Source organism: Phacochoerus africanus, chromosome 4 (assembly GCF_016906955.1).
Source record: "Phacochoerus africanus isolate WHEZ1 chromosome 4, ROS_Pafr_v1, whole genome shotgun sequence".
NCBI lineage: Eukaryota > Metazoa > Chordata > Mammalia > Artiodactyla > Suidae > Phacochoerus > Phacochoerus africanus.
In genome coordinates this window covers 58005206-58026115 of record NC_062547.1, presented here as the reverse complement: position 1 = coordinate 58026115, position 20910 = coordinate 58005206, and the positions used below count along the sequence as shown (strand labels likewise).

Sequence of the window (20910 nt, the reverse complement as noted above, 5' to 3'; positions counted from 1 at the left end):
CCAGTTACACATACATGTATGCATTCTTTTTTTCTCACATTATCATGCTCCATTATAAATGACTAAACATAGTGCCCAGGGCTACACAGCAGGATCTCATTGCTAATCCATTACAAAGGGAATAGTTTGTATCTATTAACCCCAAGCTCCCCAACCACCCCACTCCTTCCCCCTCCCCTTTGGAAACCACAAGTCTATTCTTCAAGTCCCTGATTTTCCTTTCTGTGGAAAGGTTCATTTGTGCCTTATATCAGATTCCAGGTATCTGATATCATATGGTATTTATATTTCTCTTTCTGACTTACTTCACTCAGGATAGGAGTCTAATTCCATCCATGTTGCTGCAAATGGCATTATTTCCTCTTTTTTATGGCTGAGTAGTATTCCATTGTGTATATATATAGCACATCTTCCTAATCCAACAGTCTGTTGGTGGACATTTGGGTTGTTTCCTTGTCTTGGCTGTTGTGAATACTGCTGTAATGAACATACTCATGCATATGTCTTTTTCAAGGAAATCTTTGTCCAAATAAATGCCCAGGAGTGGGACTGGGTCATAGGGTAGTTCTATGTATAGATTTCTAAGGTATCTCCAGACTGTTTTCCATAGTGGTTGTACTAGCTTACATTTCTACCAATAGTGCAGGAATGTTCCCTTTTTTCCACACCCCCTCTGGCATTTGTTATTTGTTGACTTGCTAATGATGGCCATTCTGTTAGGTGGTATCTCATGGTAGTTTTGATTTGCATTTCTCTAATAATCAGGGATGTTGAGCATTTTTTTCATGTGCTTATTGGCCATCTGTATATCTTCCTTTGAGAAATGTCTATTCAGATCTTTTTCCCATTTTCCCATTGGGTGGTTGGCTTTTTTGCTGTTCAGTTGTATAAATTGTTTGTGTAGAGATTAGGTCCTTGTCAGTTGCATCATTTGAAACGATTTTCTCCCATTCTACAATTTGACTTTTTGTTTTCTTTTTTGTTTCCTTTGCTGTGCAAAAGCTTTTCAGTTTGACTAGGTCCCATTGGTTTATTTTTGCTTTTCTTTCTGTTGCTTTGGGAGATTGACCTGAGAAAACATTTGTCAGGTTGATGTCAGAGAATGTTTTGCCTATGTTCTCTTCCAGGAGTCTGATGGTGTCTCTTGTCTTATATTTAAGTCTTTCAGCCATTTTGAGTTCATTTTTGTGCATGGTGTAAGGCTGTGTTCTAGTTTCATTGATTAGCATGCAGTTGTCCAGGTTTCCCAGCAATACTTGCTGAAAAGATTGTATTTTTCCCACTTTATGTTCTTGCCTCCTTTGTCAGAGATTAATTGACCATAGGTGTCTGGGTTTATTTCGGGGTTCTCTATTCTGCTCCATGGGTCTGTATGTCTGTTTTGGTACAAGTACAACACTGTCTTGATGACTGTGGCTTTGTTATGAGAGAAAACTGACTACATGGAGATGAAACAACATGCTACTAAAAATCCAATGGGTCTAATTGTTTTTTTAAGCAGTTCCAGTTGACCAATTTGTTTTTTAATAGCATGTTGCTTCATCTCCATGTAGTCAGTTTTTTCTCATTTCTCTTCCTGTGGTTGATTTCTAGTTTCATGCGTTTGTGATCAGAGAAGATACTTGAAATAATTTCTATACTCTTAAATTTGTTGAAGTTAGTGTTATGCCCCAGTATTTGGTCAATTATTGATAATATTCCATGTGTACTTGACAAGAATATATATTCTGATGTTTTTGGATATTATGTCCTGAAAATGCCAGTGAAGGCACACTTTTCTACTGTGTCATTTAAGGTCTCTGTTGCTTTATTGATTTTTTCTCTAGAAGTTCTCACTTTTGCTCTGAGTGGAGCGTTAAGTCTCCTATTATTATTTGCTCTGAGTGGAGTGTTAAGTCTCCTAATATAATTGTATTACCATCGATTTCTCCTTTTATGTCTGTTAGTGTTTGTTGTATGTATTTGGGTGCTTCTGTATTAGGTACATGTATTTTGATGACTATAATATCCTCTTCTTGAATGGATCCTTTTATCATTAAATAGATTTCTTTCTTTGTCTTTTCTTTATGGCCTTAATTTTAAAGTCTATTTTGTATGATATGAGTATTACAACTCCTGCTTTCTGGTCTTTTCCTTTCGCATGAAGTATCTTTACTGTCTCCTTACTTTCAATTTATATGTGTCCTTCTCCCAAAGTTGTGTCTCTTGTAGGCAAAATATTATTGGATCTTGTTTATTTTATTCAGTCTTCCACTCTATATCTTTTGATGGGAGGATTCAATCCATAGATAATTATGGTAATTATTGATAAATATGTATTTATTGCCATTTTAAACTTTTTTTTTTCTAGTTGATTCATTGTTTCTTTTTTGTTCCTTCCTTTTTTTGGTTGGATGATTTACTTTTATTTTACACCTGTGTCCTCCTCTTTTTAGTTTTTGTGAATGTATTGTTTGCTTTTGATTTGTCGTTGCCTTGTTTTTCAAGTATGTTAACCCTTTCCCATATCTGATGATTTATCCTGATAGACATATAAGCTCAAATGAATCCTATAAAAAAGCAGTCTAGATTTTCTTACTTTCCTTCCCCACATTCTATGATTTTGATGTCCTTTTTAAACATCTTCATATTTGTTCTTTTACTGTTCCTTGGGTTTATCATTGCTTTTACAGTAGTTTTTCCCCCCCTTTAAATCTGTATAGTGGCTTATTTAACTGATTGTTTTCTACCTATTATTTCCTCCATCCTGTATCTTCTTACTTATTTTTTATTTAGAGGAGCCCTTTCAGTATTTCTTTTAGAATGGATTTAATATTGATGTATTCTTTTACCTTTTGTTTGTTTGTGGAATTCTTTATTTATCCTTCTGTTTTAACATGATATTCTTGTTGGGTAGAGTATTCTACACTGCAAAACTTTTCCTTTTAGAATTTTGAATATATCTTGCCACTCTCTTTTGGCTTGTGGTGTTTCTGTAGAGAAATCAACAGATAGCCTTATGGAGGTTCCCTTATAATTAACTTTTTGTGTTTCTCTTGCTTCCTTTAGAATCCTATGTTTATAATTAAGTTTTGTCATTTTTATTACAATATGTCTTGCTATGGTTCTGTTTGGGTTGAAAGGTTTTGGGGCCTTCTATGCTTCCTGTACCTTTATATCTCTTTACTTTAGATTTGGAAAGTTTTTATCCATTTCTTCAAATATATTTTCAGTCCTCATTTCTTTTTCTTCTCCTTTTGGAATCGCTATTATGCATAGATTTTTTTTGGTTTATAGTACCCCATAGATCTCTTATACTGCTTTCATATTTTTTTTATTTGGTTTTCTGTCTTCTCTGCTCACCTGCTTGCATGACTTCCATTATTCTGTCTTCCAAGTCACTAATTCGTTCCTCTGCATTATTCCTTCTGCTCTTCAGTGCCCCTAACACAGCTTGTGCCACTGCAAATGAATTTTCTAATTTTTCTTGGCTCCTCCTTGTATTTTCTAGTTCCTTTCTGAAGTAATGTGCATTACTTTTCATATCCTCTATAATTCCTGCATAGTTAATCTTAATTCCTTCAGTATTTTCACTATTTCCTTTTTGAACTCAGAATCTTAGACTGCAGAGGTCTGTTTCCTTGTTTGCTCCTTCAGGTGAATTCTCCCATTTTTTAACCACAATGGTTCCCAAGCTTCCTCATTTAGCCTATAGTTTTCCTTTTCTGCGAGTTTAGGGAAAACAACTGATGTCATCTTGTAGTGCTATTTATATTGTGAGAACACCCATGGGAATTTTGTAAGGGCTTACTATATATATTTTTTTTGGTGTGAGGGCTGCTTTGGTGTCTCTTTCCTTGTGTGTGCAAACTGTCATCCCCTTAATAGGATACTGTGTGTGCTTCCAGGGAGATTGAGGCAATGGGCAGGGCTTGTAGACAATGCCTGGTTTCTGGGTCCTTGACAGTGGCATGGACCCAAGCATAGGTGATACAGGCTGCTATTAGTTGCTGGGCCCTCTGAAGTGGCTCAGGTAGGTGTAGGCAGTACACCCTAGAGGGTTTGGCAGTGACAGCAGCAGGATGTGTATGTTCTCAGGGGAGTGAGAGCAACAATGGGTGGTGATCAGTTGTAGTGTCCTCTTCTGTGCTGCTCTCTGAGTTGACTGGGGCCACAGGTTGTGCCTGTTCTTTTACCCCTAGTGGTGGCAGGCCATGCCCATTTCTGGTGTCTGAGATGACTCCTCTCGTTTGCCCTTACTTCCTGTAGACCATGCCAGGAGTGCCACATTGTGCTTAACTGTGCAGGGTGTGACCTACTGCCCTTAGTCCATGCAAGAAGTGCCTGGACACCCATAGCCAATACAAGAGGTGTCCCATTGCTTGTGGCCTGTGCAAAAAGTGCCTCACCACCAGTAGCCTGTGCCAGAGCTTCCCCACCCTCTGAGAGTTTGTGCTTGTGCAGGGAAAGATATTTTTATGGCAGTCCACCCTTCCTCCCCTTGTTTTCACCAGCAATGGCACCTTGCTTCTCCTGTTGGCCCAGACATCCTCCCCAGTTTCCTTTCTTGTGGTTCTCTCCTCCTCAGCCCATGGTCCACCTCTCCTTATCCCCTCAGGCTGTCTCCACACAGCCAACCCTACTCCCTTTTCCAGAACTGAGCTTCAGAGCCTGAATCTCAGCACCAAAACCCTGCCTGAGCATCTCAGGATGTGGTGTACTGGGAGGTGGTACCAATTGCCTGAGTGTCTCTCTGTCTGCTTTTCCTTCCTCAGTCCAGTTGCTGCACTTTTCTCTTAGATATTGAGTTCCTCTGTCTCAGCTGATCTCCCCATCACTTAGGTGGCTTCCCAGGGTGTGTGGGTTCCTTTCCTCTTTCACAGCTCCCTCTCAGTAGTGCTAGTCCCATCCTGATTCCTTTTCTCTCTCTGTCTGTCTCTTATTTTCCCTTTTGTTCTATCCAGTTATGTGGAGGGTTTTCTGTTTCATTGACCCATGTTTCTGTTTTTGTGCCAGTACCTTGCTGTTTTGATTACTGTAGGTAAGTAGTATAATCTGAAATCTGGGAAGCTGATATCTCCAGATTTTTTAATTTTTTATCAAAATTGCTTTCAAAATTTGAGGTCTTTTGTGGTTCCATACAAATTTTAGGGTTATTTTCTCTAGTTCTGTGAAAAAATTGTGGAAATTTTGATAGATATTCCTTAATTCAATTAAGCAATTAATATGTGTAGATTATTTTGGGTAATACGGTTTTTTTAACTATATTAATTCTTTTGATCCAAAAGCACAGGATACATCTCCATTTCTTTGTGTCATCTTCAACATCCTTCATCAATATGGTATAGTTTTCATACTATAGGTCTTTCTTTATTTTTTAAAATTATAGTTGATTTACAATGTTGTGCCAATTTCTGTGGTACAGCAAAGTGACCCAGTCGTTATATGTGCGTGTGTGTGTGTGTGTGTGTGTGTGTGTGTATTCCTTTTCTTGTATTTTCTTCCATCATGGTCTACCCCAAAAGATTGGATAGAGTTGCCTGTGCTATACAGTGGGACCTCATTGCTTATCTATTCTAAATATAATAGTTTGCATCTACTAGCCCCAAAATCCCCATCCATCCCACTGCCCCACCACCCTGGCAACAATAAGTCTGTTTTCTATGTCCATGAGTCTATTTTTGTTTTGTATATAAGTTCAATTGCACAATATTTTAGATTCCCTGTATAAGTGATATCATATAGTATTTGTTTTTCTTTTTCTGACTCACTTCACTAATCTATAATTGCATCCATGTTGCTGGAAAATGGAATTATTTTATTTTTTCAATGGCTGAGTAGTATTACATTGTTTACATGCACAACATATTCATAATCCATTTATCTATTGATTGACATTTAGATTATTTCCTTGCCTTGGTTATTGTGAATAGCACTGCAATGAATATAGGAGCACATGTATGTATCATTAAACTTTTTTTTATTACAGTTGACATACAAAGTTCTGTCAATTTCTGCTGTATAGAAAAGTGACCCAGTTATACATATATATACATTTTTTATCATAACATTTTCCATCGTGTTCCATCACAAGTAATTGGATATAGTTCCCTGTGCTATACAGCAGGACATAATATCTTATCCTTTCCAAATGCAATAGTTTGCATCTACTAATCCCAAACTCAGAGTCTATCCCACTCCCTTTCCTTCATGGCAACCATAGGTGTGTTCTCTATCCATGTATTTGTTTCTGTTTTGTATATAGGTTTATTTTTACCATATATTAGATTACAAATATAAGTTGTATCATAAGGCATTTTCTTTCTCTTTCCAAATTACTTCAGTTCATATGTGAATCCATCCATGTTGCTGCAGATTGCATTATTTTGTTCTTTTTTATGGCTAAGTAGTATTATATATCTGAATCCAACAACACATAAAAAAGGTCATACTCCATGACCAAGTGAGATCCATCCAAAATTCACAAGGATGGTTCAACATACAAAAATCAATGTCATACACCACGTCAACAAAAGAAAAGTAAAAAAAAAAAACATGACCATCTCGATAGATGTGGAAAAATCATTTGACAAAATCCAACATCCATTCATGTTAAAAACTCTTACCAAAATGATATAGAGGCAGAATACCTTAACATAATAAAATCCATTTACAAAAAACTCATACACTACTCAGTGGAGAAAATCTGAAAGCCTTCCCATGAAACTATGGAACAAGACAGGGATGCCCACTCTCACCACTTTTTTTAAATATAGAATGGAAGTCCTAGCCATAGCAATCAGACAAACAAAAAAATAAATAAAAGGTATCTGAATCACAGGAGAAGAAGTAAAATTTTTACTCTACACAGATGACATGATACTATATATAGAAAATCCTAAGGATTCCACACAAAAACTACTTGAACTGATCAATGAATTTAGCAGTGTAGCAGGATTCAAGATTATAATTCATAAATTGGTTGCATTTCTGTATTCCAAAAATCAAATACTAGAAGAGGAATATAAAAATAAAATACCTTTAAAGTCACACCCCCAAAATTAAATACCTAGGATTAAACCTGAATAAGGATGTGAAAGATGTGTATGCTGATAACTGTAAAACATTAATCAAGGAAATTAAAGATCATTCAAAGAAATGGAAAGATATCCCATGTTTCTGGATTGAAAGAATTAATATCATTAAAATGGCCATAGCATCCAAAGAAATATGCAGATTTAATGCAATCCCTATCAAATTACCCAGTACATTTTTCACACAACTAGAACATACAATCCAAAAAGTTATACAGCATCACAAAAGACCCAGGATTGCCAAAGCAATCCTGAAAGAAAAAAAAGGAAACAAGTGGGAGGCATAACTCTCTCAGACCTCAGGCAATATTACAAAGCTACAGGAATCAAGACAGTGTGGTACTGGTACAAAGAAAAACATATATACAGACCAATGGAACAGAATAGAGAAATCAGAAGTCATCCCAGATAACTATGGTCAATTAATCATCAGCAAAGATGACAAAAATACCACATGGGAAAAGATAGCCTTTTCAGCAAGTAGTTCTGGGAAAGCTGGACAGCTGCATGTAAATCAATGAAACTAGAATACCCCCTCACACAATGCAAAAAAATAAACTCAAAATGGCTCAAAGTCTTGAACATAAGAAATAAAACTATAAAACTATTGGAAGAGAGCATAGGAAAAACATTCTCTGACATCAACTGTACAAATGTTTTCTTAAGTCAGACTCCCAAGGTGACAGAACTAAACAAAAATAAACCAAATAGCCCATAATCAAACTTACAAGCTTTTGCACATCAAAGACCATAAGAAACACAACCTGTGGAATTGGAGAAAATCATTGCAAGCAATTCAATGGACAAGGGCTTAATCTGCAGAATATACAAACTCATATAACTCAACATCAAAAAACCAAACAATCCAATTGAAAAAGTACAGAAGACCTAAACAGACATTTTTCAAAAGAAGTTATGCAAATGGCCAACAGGAACATTCATGTATCTTTTTGAATTATTTTTTTTTCTGGATGTATGCCCAGCAGTGGGATTACTGGATCATATGGTAGGTCTGTTATTAGTTTTCTGAAGAGCCTCCAAACCTTATTTAAATTTGTTATTAATTAATTAGTTAATTTACAACCACACCTGCAGCATATGGAAGTTCCCAGGCTAGGGGTCAACATGAAGTTACAGCTGCCAGTATTTGCCATGGTCACAGCAATGCTGGATCCACCCTGCTTCTGTGACCTACACCACAGCTCTCGGCAATGCAAGACCCTTTAACCTACTGAGCAAGGCCAGAGATAAAACCCGCATCCTCAAGTATACTCGTTCTTTTTTTTCTGCTGAACCACAATGGGAAATACATTTTTGATGTAATTTTAAATGAGATATTTTAAAAAATATTATCTTTCTGAGAAATGTTTATATTTAGCATATAGAAATACAATGCGTTTCTGAATATTAATCTTGTATCCCCTGAAATTTTGTTGATTTTTTATTATAATAGTTTTTGGTGGGAATATTAGGGTTTTCTATGTAAAGTACCTGCAAACAGGGACAGTTTTACTTCTTCCCTTCCAATATTGGATGGATTATATTTCTTTTTATTGTATGATTGTTGAGGATTGTACTCCCAATACTATGTGTTTTCTTCACATTTTTTAAAATTGTTATTTTCCCAATACATTTTTTTTCTACTGTACAGCATGGTGACCCAGTTACACACACATGTATATTTCTTTTTTCTCACATTATCATGTTCCATCATAAATTACCAGACATAGTTCCCAGTGTTACACAGCAGGATCTCATAGTTAATCCATTCCAAAGGCAGTGGACTGTATCTATTAACCCCAAGCTCCCAACCACCCCCCCCCTTTGGCAATCACAAGTCTATTCTCCAAGCCCATAATTTTATTTTCTGTGGAAAGGTTCATTTGTGCCATATATTATATTCCAGATATAAGTGATATCATAAGGTATTTGTCTTTCTCTTTCTGACTTACTTCATCCAGGATGAGAGTCTCTAGTTCCATCCATGTTGCTGCAAATGGCACTACTTTTTTATGTCTCGGTAGTATTCCATTGTGTATATATAGCACATCTTCCAAATACAAGTGGTGAGAATCAGTATCTTTGTCTTGTTCCTAAATTTAGAGAAAGACTTCCATGTTTTCACCATTGATTATGATGCTATCTGTGGATTTCTCATAAATGGACTTTCTCGTGTTTGGGTAAATTCCATCTGTACCCACTTTGATGAAAGTTTTTACCACGAATGAATGTTAAATTTTGTCAGATGCACTTTCTTAATCTATTGAGATGGTTGTGTGATTTTTATCCTTCCTTTTGTTAATATGGTGTGTTGCACTGATTGATTTGCAAATGTTGAACCATCCATGTGTCCCTTCAATAAATCCATCTTAATCATGGTGTATGATCCTTTCTATATATTGTTGGATTTGGCTTGCCAATATTTTGTTGAGAATTTTTGCATCTATATGCCTCTAAGATATTGGCTAGCACCTAGGATACTCTATCAAGCAAGAATATTATTTAGAATAGGAAGTAAGCTAAAGATATTCTCAGACAAGCAAAAACTAAAAGAATTCATCAATATTAAATTTACCCTAAAAGAAATTTTGAAGAGTCTTTTCTAAAACCTATAGAAAAGGAAAAATCTCAATAAGATGGAGAAATACTGTACAAATTATTGATTTCTTTTTGGTGTTTGTTTAGATTTCTTTTATGGAGCTATGATGTCTAATGAAGTTAATGCCAATCTTTCAGAACATTAAGAAAAAGAAAGGAAGAAAAGCCCAGAAAATATGGGAAATCATTTTCTCAGGACTTTGGCCAACACAGATTTTTATTATATATATATTTATTTATTTTTTATAGTTGATTTGCAGTGTTGTGACAATTTCTGTTGTACAGCATAGTGACCCAGTCCTCTATAAACATATATATATGTACATAATTTTCTCACACAATTATATTTTAAGCCTAACAACATTATGCTCTCTTAATGATAGAATATTGATAATTTACTAGTTCAAGTCAACAAATCTTTGTATATCACGATGCCTGATGTTATTTGAATCTTACTTGATTAAAAAAGTCTTTTACTTTATTTACAACAGAATTTAATTCAAAGTTATGTTCAGTAGTATTAATGACATGGAATTCCATTTAGGTTCCTAAGTTAAGAACTTTATGCTTCTTTTTTTAAAAAAAAACTTTAAAACACAAACATTCCTTATCATATAAATTATTTAATCATTAATATCTTCAAGGAGAATTATTTTAGCAGATTCTTTATTCATTGGCCAGTTTAGGAAAATGAAATCATGAGAAAACTGGACTCTAGGAGAACAGAACAGGGGATACTGATTCAATTTTGTCTGATTTACAATATATACTACTTAATAACATTACATCCAAATTTGACTATTTTAAAATATTATCCAGAAAGCTCTAGATTAGAGCATATTCTGTTAAAGAAAAGGGTCCATTCCTTTGCAAATCTGATTTATTTTGTATTTAACAAATTCCCTTCTTTCCTATATGTCAAAATATAACTGTATTTCTTAAACTTTAAACACCAATACTGAGGAAATTACTTTTCTGGATAATTCCAGTAAGCAAATGTGAGGTTTATAGTCTGAAGTATTTTACATACAGCCATTATAGAAACAAGAAAATAGACCAGTTTGGGGGATTTCCCACTATTATCAATGGGAAAGGACTATTCAAATAAATATTATGTTTTTATAATGGGTGTAGTGAAGAAATTGACTGACACTGGCTTGGTTCTGTTGCTAAATATCATATAAACACTGTGTAATCACACAGATTACTGGCTTCTCTGGTCTCTACTTCATCATTCAGTGTTTGCTTGATTTCTCATAACAATGATTATAATTGATAGGAAAACCCTAAAAGTAATATGGACAGCATAAAATTCCCTAAATGTAGGTGAAGATTGTATTGCCCTCTATTTACATGGATGGCAAAACAGCAGTGTTTGGAGACTGTGGCAGCTTAGAGAGCCAGGGTCAATAGTTCTAGTACTCCCCTTGGACACTTATAAAATGCTGATTCTCTATGGACTCACTGGAGAAGCTGCACATTCCCATTTTTAGGGTCCTTCTGTCTTCTTGTATCCTCCTTTCTCTTCTGGAGACTCAGGAAATTTTTATGCCTGATCATGATCCCAGCCCTGGAACTTTCCTGATTATTAGAAACAAGACCGAGAGAATCAAAGATCAGAGATATTTTATGCAATAATAAGCCTGACCTTTGTGGTCAATTCCAAATTTCATTCTGTACTTGTGACTGCTAATTTCTTTTCTTTTCTTTTTTTGGCTTTTTAGGGCCACACCCATAGCATATGGATGTTATCAGGGTAGGAGTTGAGTAAGAGCTGTAGCCACTGGCCTATGCCACAGCCACAACAATGTCAGATCCAAGCCACCTCTGTGACCTACAAAATAGCTCATGGAAACACCAGATCCTTAACCCACTGAGGGAGGCCAAGTATTGAACCTGCATACTCATGGATGCTAGTCAGATTCATTTCCACTGAGCCACAGCAGGAACTCCAAGTGACTGGCAATTTCAAAAGGAAGAGAGGTTTGGAAAAAAGGAAAGGCAGGCTTGCTTGTTTTTAATAGTAAAGTAAGCGAGAAAAGGAGATGAAAACATATGCATGGAGGTAATAATCTCTTTTTTAATTTGTGATTTCATCTAGTTGCCTGAAAGACAATCAAAATCAGCTTGAGAAGGTAAACCCAGAAGTGAAGAGAAAACGGTAAGTACACAGCATATCAGAGTATTTTTTCTCTGAGACTGACTTCCAGAATCTCTGTCCAATGAGAGCTAAGATCTTATCTTAGACCTCTTACAGCCATAATGATAGAATACTTTGGTGGTTGCCTCTAAGACTTGGTAGAATGTTAGATGGAGACTTTACCTAAATATGAAAGACAGGGTATTAGTGCACATGTTTCATTTCTTAATAGTTCTATAAAGCAAATGTATAGTTGACATGTATAGCTAAATAAAAGTTGTTTGGTTTTGGTTGGCTATTTGCAGTAACTGTACTTCCAACCTAGTCCTCATGCTCAGCCAGAATAATCTTTGGGAAATATAAGTCTAACCATGGCTTTTCCTTAACATGCCTCAATAGATCTCTATTGCATTCAGAGTAAAATCCAAACTCATCTCTACAGGCTACAGCCAAATAAGGATTGATCCTTGTGTATCTCTCCAATCTCATTTCTCGCCCTCCATGCTCACACACTACTTCCTAAGGAGTTATGATCTTCAAGCAATCAATCGTCTTCACCTCAGGGCTCCGGTACCTGCCTCTCTGTTAGTGAATGTGGTTTTTATTTTTCTTACTTGTGCTTGATAACATCTCTTTTGGAGATGTTGGCTTTTATGATTTTTCTGAAATCCTCCCCAACTAGATTATATATGAATGTTTCCACACCTCATGGATTTCCTACACTGCCCCCTACATATACTTGCCATGTCTGCCCTTAACTTATAGCTTTATATTGTTAGTTTAGTTTTTTAAGCTTTATTGAAGTATATTTGATCTACAAAGTTGTGATAATTTCTTCTGTACAACAAAGATATTCAGTTATATATATATACACATCCATTCTCTTTCAGATTTTTGCCAACATAGATTATCACAGAATATTTGGTAGAGTTTTCTGTGCTATATAGCAGGTAACCATTGGCCAATTATTCCATATACTCAGTGTGCATATGTCAATACCAAACCCCTATTCCACTCCCCGCAGCTATCCCCTTTGGTAAGCATAAGTTTTTCAAAGTCTGAGTCTGTTTCTATTCTGAAAATAAGTTCATTTTTGTTCTTTTTAAAATATTCCACATATAAGAAATAACATGTTTTTTGTCTTTCACTAACTTCACTTAGTATGATAATCTCTAGGTCCATCCATGTTGCTGAAAGTGGCATTATTTCATTCTTTTTTATGTCTGAATAACATTCTATTGTATATATGTACCACATCTTTATCTCCTCTATTTGTGTACATTTAGGTTGCTTCCATGTCTTGGCTTCTGTAAATAGTGCTGCAATGAACATTGCAGTGAATGTATCTTTTTGAATTATGGGATTTTCTATGGATAGATGTCCAGGAGTGAAATTACTGGATCATATGATAGTTATATTTTTAGTTTTTGAGGAACTTCTATACTGTTTTCCACAGTAATTGCACCAATTTGCATTCCCACCAATACTGTACTAACAGAGTTAGAGGGTTTCCTTTTCTTTGCGCTCTTACTATCAGATGGCTAAAAAACACATGAAAAGATGCTCAACATCACTAATTATTAGAGAAATGCAAACCAAAACTACTATGAGGTATCACATTACACCAGCCATAAGACCATCATCAGATAGTTTAGATTTTTACAGTCCATCTCCCTCTATATACCATGTGTTCATCATGACTGTGACCACTGCTTGACTTGCTAGGGCCTATTTAATGACCAACTCTTAAAAGACCCTCAAAGGTAAAAAGAAAAAAAAAACAAAACTGAGTGACAACAACAGCAAAAAACCAATCTGTATTGGGACACTGATATCTTGCCCTGGCTTAGATTAACAGAAACGCTCTGACTTGTTTGTTAATCATGTGTTGTTCATATCTTTATATTCAACCTCTTTTCTAATCATTTCATATCAGGGGCTGGCTTTATATCTCTGAGAAGTCCATTTCTGTTCTTACAAATATGTAAAAGTATGGGGGATTGAGAAAAATGCCTAGATATTGATTGGTTATGTTAAATAATTTTTGCAGGAGTCAATCATTTCCAAGGGAAGTTTTCACCCATGCTTTCTCTATACAAAGGAAAAGGTAGAAATCATAGTGTCTATGCCTGCACTTTGATTCTTTACAATTTCCCTTTACATTTTGCAGATGGATAGGAGATAACAAATATGTCATGATGCTACTGAACCAAGGTTCTGATTGTACTCTACATCTGCAATTTTATCCCCATAGATGTTCTAGGATTCATTATTTATTGTTGAGGTTCTTAAGCTATTGCATATTAATATTCCATATAATTTGTGGTTTTTATTCTCCTGTAAAATCAATTTTCATATTCAAGTATTTCTCATTCCAGGATTTTAAAAAATTATTATATCTTTATATGCATTCATTATTGTTTCTGGTTCTCATCTTCAGAAATAACAGTTATGATTATATTAGGCATTTTTTTCCCATAATTACCATTCTTTCTCTAACCACTCTTTCTCACCGTTTTCTACCTTTTTCTTTCAATGTTGTAAAATTTTTGCCTTTTCTTTCAATTGTTTTCCTGATTTATGATGTTCACTTTCCCACTCCATTTATTGTTATTATCAACAATAATTATTGTTAATTACTGTTTATCTGCCTTTAATTCATTGTTTCTGCAATTTCTGTACCACTTTTGTTATGCAGTTCATGCTTGAAACTTCATACTTCGTACTTTGAATGCAAGCAGATCATTCATGAGATAAAGTAATGTGTGTGTACATTTGTGCATTTGTTTTGGGAGAGAGGAGAAAACTAAGATACGGTCTTTGATTTCAATATGTTGTCTCAGACTGCCTCCTCACCAAGTATTCTCTTCCTTCTGCACTGGCATACCTCTGTTCTGTGTGTATTACCCTCTTTGAGGTTGGCAGGTCATTACAGGTTGTATTCTTTGTTACTTCCATATCTTCCCTCAAGTTTAGGAGTCTGGGAAACAGAAAAAAAGAAAAGTGATGTGTTGGCAACTCCATTCCCTCTTCGTCTTTCCTACTGTGGTGTAGAATTGTGTCCCTAGAGAGTTAATCTCTAGTCCTCTCATTACTAGCTCACCCTTATTAAAGTCTATCACTGTCAGTTTGTAGTTAGAATTTCTAAGACTTCACATTTATCTTTAAAAATATGTTCATCATCAAAAACAGCAGAGATATAAACAGAATTAAAATATTCTCTTTTGAAGCTTTCCCAATTTCACTACATTCCTCATGTGTTTTCCATTCATGTGATAACATAAAATATACATGGTTTAATAATTTAGTAATTCCTAACTTCAACAAATTCCTAAAATATGGAATTTGTTCTTCATTTTCATTCTTTCCTTAGATGTTTTTGAGATTTTTTCAGCTTTATTGAAGTATAATTAACAAATAAAACTTTAAGATATTTAAAGTATATAGGATGACTTGGTATATGTGCATATTTTGAAAGGTTGTCCCACAGAGATAGTTTACACATCTATTACTTCACATATTTCCTTTTTTTCAATGTGAGAGCCTTTCAGTTCTGCTCTCTTAGCCTATGTCAATTATTCAATACAGTGTTATGAACTGTATTTCAAGATTTTTCAGAAGGGGATAGAGTAAGAAGGATTTTAATTTTACTTAACTTTGAATTGTAAATCTAGCAATGACCTTTGGTTTAGGACAATGAAACATTTCTTTCAAGTGAAATTTTAGTTTCGGAGAAATGGATTGTCTGATGTTGTTATCTTTTTCCTTTGTAGGCAGGAAATGACTACATCTGAGAAAGAAAATCAAGGTCAAGATAAGAAAAGTAAGTCATTGCTTCATAATATTTTCCATACTATGTATGTTGTAAATTTAAAATACAAATTAGATGACATTCTGATACCATGATACAGCTAGAGGAAATGTCACTAAGAGTCCTTTGTTAGTTCTTCACTTTTTTGTCTCAAAAACTTTTCTCTTTATTCTTTGTATTATAGGAATACTTCCATAAGGTTTATTTCTAACGCCTCATAGACTACTATGGGAAGAATTTAACCAAAAATTATGAATTTTAATTTTTATAATGGTATTTTTAAATAGCACCATTTTGAATATGAATTGTTACTGAGTATTTTTTTTCTCAAACATTTGCTGTTTGACATATATAGGTGTAGTAATCATGTAATTACTTAAAATGGACAATTATGAAAGAAACTCACCTTTTCTTTCTTTCTTTTTTTTTTTTGTCTTTTTGCCACTTCTTGGGCCACTCCAGTGGCATATGGAGGTTCCCAGGCTAGGGGTCTAATTGGAGCTGTAGCCGCCAGCCTACGCCAGAGCCACAGCAATGCAGGATCCCAGCACAGCAACGCAGGATCTGAGCCGCGTCTGCGACCTACACCACAGCTCACAGCAACGCCAGATCATTAACCCACTGAGCAAGGGCAGGGATCAAACCCGCAACCTCATGGTTCCTAGTCGGATTCGTTAACCACTGCGCCACGACGGGAACTCCGAAACTCACCTTTTCTTATCACTATTGCTTCTCACCCTCTACAGTCAAGCTTGTTTTTCCAATTTAATTTCATTTTCATTTTATTGTATTAAAGCTGACTTACAATGCTCTGTTTCAGGTGCACAGTAAAATGATTCAGTTATATATATATATATATATATATATACATACATACATTTTTTCAGATTCTTTTCCCATATAGGTTATTACAGAATAATGAAGAGTTCCCTGTGCTATGTAGTAGGTCCTTGTTACTTACCTATATTATATATAGTACTGTGTATATGTTAATCTCAAATTCCTAATTTATCCCTAACCCCACATTTCCCCTTTGGTAACAAGTTTGTTTTTTAACTCTGTGAGTCCGTTTCTGTTCTGCAAATAAGTTCATTTAGATCTTCTTTTTTTTTTTTTAGGATTCCACCTATGATTGATATCATATGATGTTTGTCTTTCTCTAACTTACTTAACATAGTATGATGCTCTCTAGATCCATCCATATTGCTGCAAATTTCATTTTTTATGGCTGAGTAATATTCCATTGTATATATATGTACCACATCTTCTTTATCTGTTTCTCTATTGATGGACATTTAAGTTGCTTCCTTGTCTCAGCTATTGTAAATAGCACTAAAATGAACACTGGGGTGCATGCATCTTTTTTTTCATTTTTTTATTTTATTGAAACATAGTTGATTTAAAGTTTGTGATAATTTCTGCTGTACAACACAATGATTCAGTTATACATGTACACACATCCTTTCTATTTCAGATTCTTTTCATACATAGATTATCAAAGAATATTGGGTTAAGTTACCTGTGAAATATAGCAGCTTCTTGTTGGCCAGTCATTCCATATACATCAGTGTGCATATGCCAATCCAAAACTTCCATGTTTCCATGTCTTGGCTATTGTAAATAGTCCTGCAATGGACATTGGGATGCATGTATGTTTTTAACTTATAGGTTTATCTGAATAAATGTCCAGGAATGGGATTACTGGATCATATGGTAGTTCTATTTTTTAGTTTTTTGAGGAAAATCCATACTGCTTTCCATAGTGGTTGTACCAATTTACATTCCCACCAACAGTGTAAGGGGGTTCCATTTTCTCCACACCCTCTCCAGAATTTATTGTTTGTAGACTTTTTGATGATGGGCATTATGACCTGTGTGAGGTGATACCTCCTTGTATTTTTGATTTGTATTTCTCTAATAATTAGTGATGTTGAACATATTTTCATGTGCTTGTTGTCCATCTGTATCTCTTATTTGGAGAAATGTCTATTTAGATGTTCTGCCCATTTTTTTAACCAGATTATTTTATGATATATAGTTACATAAGATTTTTGTATATTTTGGAGATGAATACTTTGTCAGTCACTCTGTTTGCAAATATTTTCTCCCATTTGGTGGTTTTTTTGTTTATGTTTTTTTTTTTTTTTGCTGTGCAAAAGCTTTTAAGTTTAATTAGGTCTAATTTTTTTATTATTGTTTTTATTTTCATTACTCTAGAAGGCAGATCCAAAAAGGCAATAATGCAATTTATGTCAAATTGTGTTCTGCCTATGATTTCCTCTAAGGGTTTTATAGTATCTGATCTTATGTTTAGGTATTTAATCCATTTCAAGTTTATGTTTGTGTGTGGTGTTTAAAGAGTGATCTTTTATTATTTTGCATGGACAGCTAGTCCAGTTTTCCCAGCACCACTTACTGAAGATACTATCTTTCCTCCACAGTATATTCTTGTTTCCTTTGTCATAGATTAGTTGACCATAGGTGCTTGGGTTTATTTCTGGGCTTTCTATGCAATTCCATTGCTTAATATTTCTGTTTTTGTACCAATCCCATATTATTTTGATGACTGTAGCTTTGTAGTATAGTCTGAAGCCAGGGATCCTGCATCCTCTAGGTCCATTTTTCTTAGGATGGCTTTGGCTATTCAGTGTCCTTTGTATTCTATATAAATTTAAAAATGTTTGTTTTAGTTCTGTGAAAAATGCCATTGATAATTTGATAAGGATTGCATTGAATCTGTAAATTGCCTTGGCTGGTATAGTTATTTTGATGCTATTGATTTTTCTATTCCAAGAACATGGTATATCTTTCCATTTGTTTTTGTCATCTTCAATTTCTTTCATCTGTGTCTTTTAGTTTACAGATAAAATGTCTTTCACCTACTCTGTAGGTTTAATCCTAGGTATTTTATTTTTTTGATGTGATGGTAAATGTGATTGTTTTTTTAATGTCTATTTCTGATCTTTTATTTTTAGCCTATAGAAATACAACAGATTCCTATATAGTAATTTTGTATCCTGTAACTTTGCCAAATTCATTAATGAGCTTTAGTAGTTTACAGGTAGCATCTTTAGGATCATTTTCTTGTGGTCCACCTGTTGTGCAGATACAGATGGACAACAAGCCCATGAACTATATATATTAGTATATATATTTTTTTCTAGTGTGTATATATATATATATAGTCATTTTCAAACAGTGAAAGTCTTTTTCTTTTCCAGTTTGAGAAATTTTATTTTTTTCTCTTCTATAATTGCCATAGGACTTCCAAAACTGTGTTGAATAATAGTGTCAAGAGTGAATGTCCTTGTCTTATTTCTAATCTTAAAGTTTCAACATTCAGTATAATACCTGTGTGTTTGTTATATATAGCCTTTATTATGTTGAGGTATGTTCCCTTGACCCCCACATTCTGACAGCTTATTTTTTAATCATGAATGTGTATCAAATTTTGTCAAAAGTTTTTCCTGCATATATTGAGATGATTACATGTTTTTTATTCTTCAATTTGTTAATGTGGCTTATCATGCTAGTTGATTTCTGGATATTGAAAAATCCTTAAACCCTGAGATGCATCCCACTTGTTCATTGCGTATAATCATTTTAATGTTGGCTTCAGAATGCTTGTATTTTGTTGAGGATTTTTGTTCTATATACATCAGTAGTATTGGTCTGTAATTTTCTTTTTTGCGTTATCTTTGGTTTTTGTTTCAGGATGATGGAGGACTCATAGAATGAGTTTGGTAGTGTCTCTTCTCTGGAATCTTTTGGAATAGTTTATGAATGATAGATCTAAACTCTTCTTGAATGTTTGATAGAATTCACCTGTGAAGCCATCTGGTCCTGGACTTTTGTTTTTGGCAGGTTTTAAACCATTGTTTTTATTTCAATACTTCTTATCGATGCATTCATATTTTCTGTTTCTTCCATGGTCAGTCTTGAAGGATTAATTGATATGTATATGATTTTGCCATTTTGTTATTGTTTTGGTGTGTTTTTTAGGCCTTTTTTCTTCCCTTCTTCTTGTATCCTCTTTTCTTGTGATTTGATGACTATCTTTAGTTTTGTGTTTGGATTGTTTTTTCTTTGTGTGTGTGTGTGTGTGTGTGTGTGTGTGTTTATTGTAGATTTTTAGTTTGTGGTTACTATGAATCTGTCCAATTCTAAGTTGTCCATTTTATTGGCATATAGTTGTTTATAGTAACCTCATGATCCTTTGCATTTCTGTGGTATCAGTTGTGACTTCTCCATTAATTTCTAATTTATTGATTTGAGCCCTTTTTTTCCTTGAAGTGTTTTGCTTAAGGTTTAATGATTTTGGTTATTTTTTGAGAGAACCAACTTTTAGTTTCATTGAACTTTTCTATTATTTTCTTCATCTCTATTTTACTTATTTCTGCTCTGATCTTTAAGCTTTATTTTATTCTATTAATTTGGGGTCTTGTTTGTTCTTTTTTCTCTAGTTGCTTTAGATGTAAGGTTAGATTGCTTGAGATTTTTTTCTTGTTTCCTGATGCAAGGTTATATTGCTATAAACAATACAGAAATGCTTTCTGTGAGTCCCCTAGTTTTTTGAATGTTGTGTTTTCATTATCATTTGTCTCTAAGTATTTTTGATTTCCTCTTTGATTTCTTCATTGATTCATTTGTTGTTTAGTAGCATCTAATTTATTTATTTAGTGGCATGTAATTTATTCATTTATTTACCTAGTTAATTTTTAAATTTTTATTTATTTATTTCTAGTAGCATGTAATTTAGATTCCACTTGTGTTTTTTTTTCAGGTTGTTTTTTCTTATACTTAATTTCTAGTCTTATAGCATTGTGGTCAGAGAAGATGCTTGATATGATTTAAATTTTCTTAAATTTATCAAGGCTTGCTTTTTAGCCCAGTATGCAATTTATCATGGTGAATATTCCATGTGCACATGAGAAGATGTCTATCATACTGATTGGGATGGAGTGTTCTATAAGCATCATTTAAGTCCATCTGGTCTATGTGTCATTTAAGACTTGTGTTTCCTTATTGATTTTGTGTTTAGATGATATGCCCGTTGATTTAAGTGGGGTGTTAATGTTCCCACTATTATTGTGTTATTGTCAATTTCTCCTTATATGTTGAGTGCATATATATTTATAATTGATATATCTTCTTGGATTGACCCCCGATCATTATGTAGTGTCCTTTTATTTTCTCTTGTAACAGTCTTTATTTTAAAGTCCATTTTTCTGACATGAGTATTGCTACTCCTGCTTTCTTTTTATTTCCATTTACATGGAATAGCTTAT

The 20910-nt window shown here is 34.2% G+C and overlaps 1 protein-coding gene across 1 annotated transcript in view; it reads left to right on the top strand.

The window, feature by feature from the left end:
- Window positions 1–20910, top strand: part of GCSAML (germinal center associated signaling and motility like) — a 51650-nt gene that overhangs the window by 11721 nt on the left and 19019 nt on the right. Inside the window, exons 2-3 of the mRNA XM_047774364.1 lie at window positions 11773–11832; window positions 15585–15634. Of these exons, the coding sequence (XP_047630320.1) occupies window positions 11773–11832; window positions 15585–15634 (110 nt within the window). The remainder of the gene's footprint in view (window positions 1–11772; window positions 11833–15584; window positions 15635–20910) is intronic.